An 11,678-nucleotide genomic window follows, 5' to 3' on the forward strand; every position below is an offset into this window, starting at 1 on the left:
GGGGTATGCAATGGTTGCTGACCGTTCTGCACTCTTAGGGTCCCTTCTGTCTTCTTGTTTCTGGAGCCCTTCCACTCCTCTGTCTCTTCTCCTTCCTTCCTTCTCCTTCTCCTCTCTGGCCCCGGCCTTCTATCTAGGCCTGCCTCGTGGAGCCAAGCTCAGTCTGAGCCGCTGCTCCCTGTCGGCTCTCTCTCCTTCTGCTCTGACTGAACTACTCCGTGACTTAAGATGGCTCCCACCTTTTATCTGCTTCTCTGTGTCTGAGCTCAGGTGACCTGCACTCAATGAGCTCCTTCCTGTGCTCCAGAAACCGACCCCTTTCTGCTCCTACTTCACTGGGTTCTCTTCCCCCCTCCCCACTCCAGCCAGGGACATGGTCAGCTGTGCCCGCAGCTGGGAGCACCATCGAGCTGTCCCCCGGAAATGGGGTGTGTGTGTGTGTGTGCAGCTAACTGAGCCCTGGTCCACACTCCATCCTTACCTGGGAGTGGAATATCACACCTCAGGTTGAGGTGTAATACCCCTGTAGCAACCGAGCCCTCGGGGCGCTACACATGCATCAGCTGGCAGTCTCCCTCTAAACTATACATGTTTGCTGAACAACTTTTGCATTACATCTCAATGTCAAAACTATATTTTAAGTGTTTATAAAAAAAAAAAAATCATCAGATCACCCATTCCTTACAACTATTTTTACCTAGTTTTTACATTACTGTGCTAGATTAACAGGGTGTATTTTTTTCAATTTTTTTTTATCATTAATTGTGTTATGTAAACCTCCTTATGCAACTTTCTTCCTTATAATTTAGGGCAGTCGTTTCAGATTCCAGGGTTTAATATCCGCCATCTTGTCCCTGAAAGCCTGGATGAGTATTATCGCTATGAAGGTTCTCTTACCACCCCACCTTGTAATCCCAGTGTGTTGTGGTCTGTTTTCCGGAATCCCATCTTCATTTCAGAGGAGCAGGTAACCTACAAAAGTGTGAATCTCAGTAGATGCATGGATCTTATTTATTGGCATTTTCTGTTCATTTAAACAGAGCCAAATCTCTTTCAGGCATCCTTCACATTCCACTATGGGGGGAATTTGCTAAGAATGGGGTTTCACACGCCATTGTCAAAGGCTGGTGGAAACGGGCAAAAATTCATATGTTTACACAAATTCCTCTTGCACCAAATCTAGTGACTTTTTGATGTAAAAGGAAAATAAATCTCCCTTTATTTTCAGCATTTTTAAGTGCATTCATTCAGTGTTTTGTTTTGTTTTTAAACAAAAATTTTTTCGTTTTTTTATTTTAATAAATTTAAAACCTCCTTTTATTGCTATTACTAAAAAGATGCCGCAAAGACAAAAAAAAGTTTGAATAATATCATAGCTAGATAACTTTCTGGGTGCAAGTCAATTCTCCCCCTCCCAATAGTTGTCTTTCATATTAATAATCATTTGTTTATTGTCAGTATGGTGTTCCTTATATCTGTTTTTTTGGCATCCATTTTTTTACAAATACAACATAATAAGAATAAAGTGCATAAACAATTGTAATCAAGAGGGAAAGAGATCACCTCTTTCGGGACATAATAGATCAAGCATTGTGTTTGTGCAAGTGCATCTTCCCTTTGTCTTTTCCACTTCCTCAGTTGAACTTGATTGACATTGTCTTTTTTCAACTGTTCTATGTAACTACCTATATGTACGGCCTCATTCACACATCTGTATTTAAACACGTATGTGAAAAAAATGGTACTGCTGTCATCAGAGTTTTGTATCAGTGTGTCATCAGTGTGTCCATTTTTACTATCCGTGTCATCAATATTTTCATAGATGGATAAATAAATAAATTACAAAGCTTCTCTTATACTTTGCAATGTTAAATACGTACAACATAGAGATGTCACACAGATGCTATCCGTGTGCTGGACGTGTTTTTTACGGACCCATAGATTTGTATTGGCTCTTTTCATTCTTGCTGCTGGAAAAAATGAACATGTATTCGTGTGTTTTGCACGGACACGCGGTCCGTGAAAAAACATGGACATATGAATAGCCCCTTAGATTATAACGGGTACTTGTATCCTTGAAAAAAAGTATACAACACGTACTTGCTTTAATTTTCTAATTTTCCTATGAAATCTGTTAAATTAATCCATTAAAAACAGATGCCATTTTAAAATATGCATCCGTGGAATAAAATAGTTATGTCTCATCTGAAAAATAGATAACTAGTTCATGACGTGAGTTTTTCTCATGAACCATCAGTCAAACTCATCAACTTTCATTGGTCTGTGTGCTATCCACGTGTTCTACACACGGACTGAAAATACATTATTATTATTACACCATTTATTCCATGGCACTTTACATGTGAAAAAGGGGGTATACATACCAAAAACAATTATAATAATCTTGAACAATACAAGTCAGCGACTGGTCCAGGAGGAGAGAGGACCCTGCCCACGAGGGCTCACAATCTACAAGGGATGGGTGAGGATACAGTAGGCGGGGGTAGAGCTGGTCATGCAGCAGTGTGGTGGAGCGAGGGTTACTGCAGGTTGTAGGCCTGTCGGAAGTGGTAGGTCTTCAGGTTCTTTTTTGAAGGTTTCCATGGTAGGCGAGAGTCTGATATGTTGGGGTAGAGAGTTCCAGAGTAGGGGGGAACACACAGGAGAAACCTTGTATGCGATTGTGGGAAGAGCCGATAAGAGGCGAGTAGAGAAGGAGATCTTGTGAGGATTGGAGGTTGCATGCAGGTAAGCATCGGGAGACTAGGTCACAGATGTATGGAGGAGACAGGTTGTGGATGGCTTTGTATGCCATGGTTAGAGTTTTGAACTGGAGTCTCTGGGTAATGGGGAGCCAGTGAAGGGATTGACAGAGGGAAGAGACCTGGGAATAGCGGGGGGACAGGTGGATTAGTCAGGCAGCAGTGTTTAGGATAGATTGGAGGGGTGCGAGAGTGTTAGAAGGGAGGCCACAGAGCAGAAGGTTGCAGTAGTCGAGGCGGGAGATGATGAGGGCATGGACAAGGATTTTTGCAGATTCTTGATTAAGGAATGTGCGGATCTGGAAACTATTTTTGAGTTGGGGTCGGCAGGAAGTGGAAAGGGCTTGGATATGTGGTTTGAAGAAGAGATCAGAATCCAGGGTTACCCCAAGGCAGCGAGCTTGCGGGACTGGGGAGAGTGAGCAGCCATTTACTTTAATTGATAAATCCATTGGGGAGGTTGAGTGAGATGGGGGAAAGATGATGAATTCTGTTTTGTACGTGTTAAGTTTTAGAAATCTAGCAGAGGAAAGATGAAATAGCGGACAGACATTATGGGATTCTAGTTAGTAGGGAGGTGATGTCGGGTCCAGAAAGGTAGATATGTGTGTCATCAGCATAGAGGTGATACTGAAAGCTATGGGACTCTATGAGCTGTCCCAAGCCGAAGGTGTAAATGGAGAAGAGGGGGGACCCTGGAACTGAACCTTATGGGACAGCGACAGATGGGAAAAAAGGTGAGGAGGTGGTGTGTGAGTGGGAGACGCTGAATTTCTGGTCCGTTAGGTATGACGAGATCCAGGATAGGGCCGAGTCTGTAATGCCAAGAGATGAGAGAATCTGTAGTAATAGGGAATGGTTCACTGTGTCAAAGGCAGAGGACAGGTCGAGGAGCAGGACAGAGTAGTGTCGCTTGGCTTTCGCGGTTAGTAGGTCATTAGTGACTGTAGTGGAGGCAGTTTCAGTGGAGTGATGCGTTCGGAAGCCAGATTGTAAGCGGTTGAAGAGAGTGCAGGAGGAGGGGTGGGAGGACAGTTCAAGATGGACATGTTCCAGTAGTTTTGCTGCTTAGGATAGAAGTGATATGGGGCGATAGCTGGAGAGAGAGGATGGTTAAAGGGAGGGCTTTTTGAGGATGGGTGTGATTGAGGCATGTTTAAAGCATGAGGGGAAGACACAAGTTGCTAGTGATAGGTTGAAGAGGTGGGTTAGGGTTGGGATGAGGACTGTGGTGAGGTTTGGGATGAGGTGGAACAGGATCGGATCGAGTGCACAGGTGGTGAGATGTGATCTTGAGAGTAAAGTGGAAAGTTGATCTTCTATAATGGTGTAGAAGCTGGTTCTGGAGGAGGAGGGGCTGTTGGGGTTGTCGGCCAAAGTTTTCTCTGATGTTATCAATCTTCTGCTTGGAGAATGAGGCAAATTCTTCAGCTGAGATGGGTGAAGAGGGAGGAGGTGCTGGGGGATGAAGGAGAGAACTAAAAGTGTTGAATAGCGGTTTAAGCTTCTGAGACAGGGAGGATATGAGAGATGAGGAGTAGGTTTGCTTTGCTGTAGTGAGTGTGGACTTGAAAGTAGTGAGGGATTGTTAAAATGCAATTAAGTGCTCATTGGAGTGGGATCTTTTCCATCTCCACTCAGCAACCCTGGAAGCCCTCCTCAGTTCTTTAGTCAGACTGGTGTGCCAGGGTTGCCTGTTGATCTTGAGAGCTTTGGTATGTGTGAGAGGGGCGACTGATTCGAGAGCTGCAGATATTGTGTTGTTATATAAAGCGGCAGCAGCATCAGCATCGTGTAAGGAACTTATGTCTGTAAGAGGGAGAAGGGATTCAGAGAGTGAGTGTAGATCAAAGCATGGGCGTACCCAGGATCAAAACTAGGGGGGGGGGGGGGCAAGCCATGGTCACAGATACCGAACAGAAATATAGATATAGTACAATGCAAAGATTTCACTTCTTACATTACATGAGTGATATCTATTGTAAATTCCACAATAGCTCAGAAACAGGCGAATCGCTCCACACAGTATACTGGCCCCCATAAAATGCTCCATACGGGATACTGGTCCCCATATAACGCTCCATACAGGATACTGGCCCCCATATAACGCTCCATACAGAATACTGGCCCCCATATAACGCTCCATACAGGATACTGGCCCCCATATAACGCTCCATACAGAATACTGGCCCCCATATAACGCTCCATACAGAATACTGGCCCCCATATAACGATCCATGCAGGATACTGGCCCCCATATAACGCTCCATGCAGGATACTGGCCCCCATATAACGCTCCATACAGAATACTGGCCCCCATATAACGCTCCATGCAGGATACTGGCCCCCATATAAAGCTCCATGCAGGATACTGGCCCCCATATAACGCTCCATACAGAATACTGGCTCCCATATAACGCTCCATACAGGATACTGGCCCCCATATAATGCTCCATACAGAATACTGGTCCCCATATAACGCTCCATACAGAATACTGGCCCCCATATAACGCTCCATACAGGATACTGGCCCCCATGTAACGCTCCATACAGAATACTGGCCCCCATATAACGCTCCATACAGAATACTGGCCCCCATTTAACACTCCATGCGGGCTGTTCCCCACACATACAGTGCTGGCCAAAAGTATTGGCACCCCTGCAATTCTGTCAGATAATACTCAGTTTCTTCCTGAAAATGATTGCAATCACAAATTCTTTGGTATTATTATCTTCATTTAATTTGCTTGCAAGGAAAAAACCCAAAAGAGAATGAAGCAAAAATCAAATCATTGATAATTTCACACAAAACTCCAAAAAAGGGCCGGACAAAAGTATTGGCACCCTCAGCCTAATACTTGGTTGCACAACCTTTAGCCAAAATAACTGCGAACAACCGCTTCCGGTAACCATCAATGAGTTTCTTACAATGCTCTGCTGGAGTTGTAGACCATTCTTCTTTGGCAAACTGCTCCAGGTCCCTGATATTTGAAGGGTGCCTTCTCCAAACTGCCATTTTGAGATCTCTCCACAAGTGTTCTATGGGATTCAGGTCTGGAGTCATTGCTGGCCACCATAGAAGTCTCCAGTGCTTTCTCTCAAACCATTTTATAGTGCTTTTGGAAGTGTGTTTTGGGTCATTGTCCTGCTGAAAGACCCATGACCTCTGAGGGAGACCCAGCTTTCTCACACTGGGCCCTACATTATGCTGCAAAATTTTTGGTAGTCTTCAGACTTCATAATGCCATGCACACGGTCAAGCAGTCCAGTGCCAGAGGCAGCAATGCAACCCCAAAACATCAGGGAACCTCCGCCATGTTTGACTGTAGGGACCGTGTTCTTTTCTTTGAATGCCTCTTTTTTTTTCCTGTACACTCTATGTTGATGCTTTTTCCCAAAAAGCTCTACTTTTGTCTCATCTGACCAGAGAACATTCTTCCAAAACGTTTTAGGCTTTCTCAGGTAAGTTTTGGCAAACTCCAGCCTGGCTTTTTTATGTCTCGGGGTAAGAAGTGGGGTCTTCCTGGGTATCCTACCATACAGTCCCTTTTCATTCAGATGCCGACGGATAGTACGGGTTGACACTGTTGTACCCTCGGACTGCAGGGCAGCTTGAACTTGTTTGGATGTTAGTCGAGGTTCTTTATCCACCATCCGCACAATCTTGCGTTGAAATCTCTCGTCAATTTTTCTTTTCCGTCCACATCTAGGGAGGTTAGCCACAGTGCCATGGGCTTTAAACTTCTTGATGACACTGCGCACGGAAGACACAGGAACATTCAGGTCTTTGGAGATGGACTTGTAGCCTTGAGATTGCTCATGCTTCCTCACAATTTGGTTTCTCAAGTCCTCAGACAGTTCTTTGGTCTTCTTTCTTTTCTCCATGCTCAATGTGGTACACACAAGGACTCAGGACAGAGGTTGAGTCAACTTTAATCCATGTTAACTGGCTGCAAGTATGATTTAGTTATTGCCAACACCTGTTAGGTGCCACAGGTAAGCTAGAGGTGCTGTTAATTACACGAATTAGAGAAGCATCACATGATTTTTCAAAGGGTGCCAATACTTTTGTCCACCCCCTTTTTTAGGTTTGGTGTGGAATTATATCCAATTTGGCTTTAGGACAATTCTTTTTGTGTTTTTTTTCATTGAAGACAAATTAAATGAAGAGAATAATACCAAAGAATTTGTGACTGCAATCATTTTCAGGAAGAAACTGAGTATTATCTGACAGAATTGCAGGGGTGACAATACTTTTGGCCAGCACTGTAATGCCTCATGCAGGCTGTTCCCCCCCACATAATGCCCCACGCAGGCTGTTCCCCCCACATAATGCCCCATGCAGGCTGTCCCCCCCCCATATAATGCCCCATGTAGGATGTCACCCCCCCTTATAATGCCCCATGCAGGATGACACCCCCCCCTTCCTTATAATGCCCCATGCAGGATGTCACACACCCCCCTCCCTTATACTGCCCCATACAGGATGTCACACCCCCCCTCCCTTATAATGCCCCATGCAGGATGTCACACCCCCCCTCCCTTATAATGCCCCAAGCAGGATGTCACACAACCACCCTCCCTTATAATGCCCCAAGCAGGATGTCACACACCCACCCTCCCTTATAATGCCCCATGCAGGATGTCACCCCCCCTTATAATGCCCCATGTAGGATGTCACCCCCCCTTATAATGCCCCATGCAGGATGTCACCCCCCCCTTATAATGCCCCATGCAGGATGTCACACACCCCCACCTCACCCCCCTCCCTTATACTGCCACAGGCCTCCATACAGTAAAAAAAAAATAAAATCAAATACTCACCTCACGTCTCACCTGCTGCCGCTGCTCCGGACTCCAGTGTCGCCAGCCTCATCCCGCTCTGCGCTGTGACTGCTCAGGAGAGAGCGCGGTGTAAAGACGTCACTGCTCCCTCTGACCTGAGACGTCACAGTGCAGCAGCCGCGGAAGAGACAGGACCTGCTGCGGAGGCACGGGGAGGGGTAAGTATTCTGCCGGGGCCCTGAGCAAGCGGGGGGGAGCAGGCGCTGACGGTGAGGGCCCCCCCCGCCTGCTCAGTGCCCCAGCATTTGCCCGGGTGCGCCGGGTGCTGATGCTGGCCCTGGTGTGTGGTGTGCGTCCCTGCTTCTAGGGGGGGGCAGCTGCCCCCCGGTGGGTACGCCCATGGATCAAAGTGTTTAAGATTTCTGCCAAGGGTGTGCAGAAAGAGGGAGAGGTGAGTTAGAGAGGTTAGAAAGGGAACAGAGGCGGGTGAAGATGAGGTCCAGTGTGTAGTCATCTTTGTGAGTGGCTGCGGAAGACCATTGAGTGAGACCGAAGGAGGAAGTGAGAGATAGAAGCTTAGAGACAGCTGAGAGGAAAGTGTCAATGGGGATGTTGAAATCGCCCATGATGATAGTGGGGATTTCAGTGGAGAGGAAATGAAGTAGCCAGGTGGTGAAGTGGGTGAAGAAGGTGGTGGCTAGCCCTGGGGGGCGGCAAATGACAGCCAGTTGGAGGTTGGAGGGGGAGAAGATGCACACACAGTGCACCTCAAAAGAAGGGAGAGTAACCAAGAGTATCAATGGAATTGGGGTGAAGGAGCAGTTATCTGACAAGAGAAAACCAATTCCTTCACCAAGATTGCTGCTGGGGCGGGGGTGTGAGAAAGATTGAACCCAAAAAAGGAAAGTGCAGCTGGGGAGGCTGTGTCAGAGGGGGTGAGCCAGGTTTCAGTGATGGCGAGGAAGGAAAATTTGTTAGTAATGAAAAGATCATGGATGTAGGAAAGTTTGCTGCAGACAGAGCGAGCATTCCATAGAGCTCCTGTTAGTGGGACTGGGGAAGTGGGGGCTGGGCGGATGGGTATAAGGTTAGAGAGGTTGTGTAAAGTAATAGATTGTGGATGCGTTGTATTAATTATGCCAATGGCAGATATCTGGGGTAACAAAGTAAAGTATTGTGCATGTTGGATTTCTAAAAAAATTTAACTTCGATTTCTCAGAGAAACTTGAAGAGTGTTTGTTAAAAATAATTTCTGAGGGTAAAAAGAGTTTATTTTTTTCTTAAAATATCAGCCTAAAAATTTGTCTATCTTGTAGCTTCTCCTGTTAGAGTCGGCCCTGTACTGCACAGAACGGAACAGCTCCTCTTCTGTAGAGATGATTGATAACTACAGAAGGTTACAGCAGGAAGGGGACCGACGGGTGTCTGTGTCTTTTCGGGAAGGTAAAACTTGAGTTAGTATGTCCAAGAATTCATTAAAAAAATTGTGATCCAGAATATTCTCATGACAAGCTGTATTGTTCTAGGCATTGTTCTTGCAGTCACATTGGCTTGTCTACTTGGAACTCTCATCATCATTGCCGTGACCTGTTGGCTGTTTCGGCGGAAAAAACAGTAATTATTATTTTTTAATGTATTGTGTTTTAAAACAGACATAATAATTTAGAACCTGACCATAACCAAACCTTTCTTATTCTGGGCAAACAAAGGGTAATAGCCTTTTGGCATGACACCCTGGTCATATTTGTAGCAGATTCATAATGACGGCCATAGAGGTCCAAGACAAGCTTTTTGACCTCATTACATAATAAGCAAATAGATGTTGGTAAATGTGGCTGATCTTCAGTACTTGATACGACCACTGAACAACAGTTGTGCTATTTTATGAGAAATGGATAGAGGATGGTAGTATTGCAAATTTTACATGGCTACTAGTTAACAGTGACTTGTGTTTTGCTGCAGAATATGAAGTACAGATTTTAGCATCTACTCAACCAACCTTCCAATAACTAACACTCAATCATATTTTATGTACTAGCTGCATGTCTATATTTGCTAGCTTTGCTTTTTCTTTGACAATAACTTGATAAATTTGTACATTGCAGGGCAAAAAATACCAAGAAAGTTGTGTATACGCCTGCTGTGCCCATGTTGGAAACCACATCCAAAGTATGACAGCCGGCTGCGGCCTACATCACTTACGACAGACCTTCATAGAAATTCTCTTCTGTACATGACAAATGAACATGATTTGATCCACATTTTTGTAGTTATCACCTCTGCCATTTATTTCATGCACAAATACTTGAATGGAAGGTTAGCGTTCATTGCAGTCTAGTAGCACTTTGCAAATCCATTTTTGAGTCTGGATGATGACGCATTAGCCCATTTCTCGTCTTAATACAAGTGCTGATTAACAATTGTTCCTTTGTTAATGAGGAATCTAAACCAATGTCTGTTGTTCTTTCTAATCTTGTGCTGCCCAGTAATTTACTGATATTTTCAATTTTGCCCATGACTACTTGAGCCTAAAGATATAGAAAGAATCTAATGTATTCCACTGGTACTCGCTGATGAGATGTTCCTCATTCCAGCTAGATGCAGGGGGTCTCACTGCAGCTTGTTTCTCAGAACTTTTGGATTTCGGAGCCATGAAACTCTCTTTTGTACTTGCATTTATTTTTTTTCTTCTCTAGTCTGCTCTTCCATTCTTATGAAATGATTGTTAATAGACAATGTAGCTATAAGCTGCCTACACAGAACATTTTAATGCTGCTGAATTGCTTTTAATTTATATTCTCAATGCCCATGTATTTCCCCCACTTTTAATATTTTCTCAAAACTCAAGTATAAATATCAATTGCCCCTTAGAATTGCATAACATGGCATTTTAAAGGGAAACTGTCATAAGACTTTCTGCTACTTGAACCAAGGGCAGCATGAAACAGTAACTGGCTCCCTGGTTACAAACACCTACTGTATGTTTTACTCTGAAATGCTGCCACATCTCATAGAAAACATAGGAATCGATTTATGAAGGTAGTTTTCTAGAGTAAAACACCTTCAAATGTCACAAAAGTTTTGTACAACTCAAAATTGTTCAGAAACTTTGCGACTTTTGGCGCTTTTACACAAGTTCCAACCAAAATGGGCGGAGAATGGGTGGGATCAATGGAGAACACAGACGGAAGAGGCCCTTTTGCAAGAACAGGATATGGACCCCTTTTTCTGTATGTGACAGAAACTGCTTGCTGATTTGAAGTGGCCCCCTTACCTCTTGGGCCCCTGTGTGGTTGTGCAGGCTGCACCAATGATATGTCCGCCCCTGGATGGGATGAAGTGTGACTAAGCCTGCCCGTCTAATGAATCAAACTTTACCCCACTTCAGTCCCTGACTGGATTACATTTCTGGCAGAGGCAAACGCCAGTTGTAAGGTGCGCCTAATTCATTAAATGGCATGCACCTCTTAAAGTGGTTGTCCAGGACTTTAACACTGATGGCCTATCCTGTGGATAGGTCAGCAATGTCTTATTGGTGGGGGTTGCGACACCTGGCATCCCCGCTGATCAGCTATTCCCAGTGTTGCCAGTGGCCCAGCACTACTCAGTTATGGAGTTGTGCTGTGCCACTGCTGACACCAGGAATAGCTGATCAGCGGGTGATCCGCACCCCCACCAATCAGACATTGATGACCTATCCAAAGGATAGGCCATCAATGTTAAAGTCGCAATCAACCCCTTTAATAATTTGGGCGCATCCCTCTCCAACGATTTGTGCACAACTTAAGTCTTAATGAATCAGGACTATAGTTTAAAAATGAGACTTGAATTGATGAGGGTAGAGAGTTAAGCTGTGGCTCTCCATTCTGCTCAGTCCGACAGGTCTCTCCCTGTGCACAATTAGGGAGATCCCGGTGACCAGTCCCCCATTTTCTGCCTCTTTTCTTTTTCAAACGGTTTTCTCTAAACTCTACTGTTTCAGTACAAGGCCAGGGTCACAAGACTGTAGATTCTCTCATCCGAGAGAATCAGGTCCATTATGCTGACACTCTGATCAAACTCTGATCAGAGTTTCATCAGCTTGTCAGCATAGTGCGATCTGATTCCCACTCCATTGTGTGAGAACGCGGA

At 44.8% G+C, this 11,678-nt stretch overlaps 1 protein-coding gene across 1 annotated transcript in view; it reads left to right on the forward strand.

Annotated features, from left to right (window-relative positions):
• Positions 1 to 11,149, forward strand: part of CA12 (carbonic anhydrase 12) — a 35,588-nt gene extending 24,439 nt beyond the window's left edge. Inside the window, exons 7-10 of the mRNA XM_073650777.1 lie at positions 810 to 967; positions 8,864 to 8,990; positions 9,074 to 9,161; positions 9,653 to 11,149. Of these exons, the coding sequence (XP_073506878.1) occupies positions 810 to 967; positions 8,864 to 8,990; positions 9,074 to 9,161; positions 9,653 to 9,722 (443 nt within the window). The 3' untranslated portion in view covers positions 9,723 to 11,149. The remainder of the gene's footprint in view (positions 1 to 809; positions 968 to 8,863; positions 8,991 to 9,073; positions 9,162 to 9,652) is intronic.
• Positions 11,150 to 11,678: the final 529 nt, after the last annotated feature.

This window comes from Phyllobates terribilis, unplaced genomic scaffold (assembly GCF_046119375.1).
Source record: "Phyllobates terribilis strain yellow unplaced genomic scaffold, ASM4611937v1 Scaffold_11__3_contigs__length_659146591, whole genome shotgun sequence".
NCBI lineage: Eukaryota > Metazoa > Chordata > Amphibia > Anura > Dendrobatidae > Phyllobates > Phyllobates terribilis.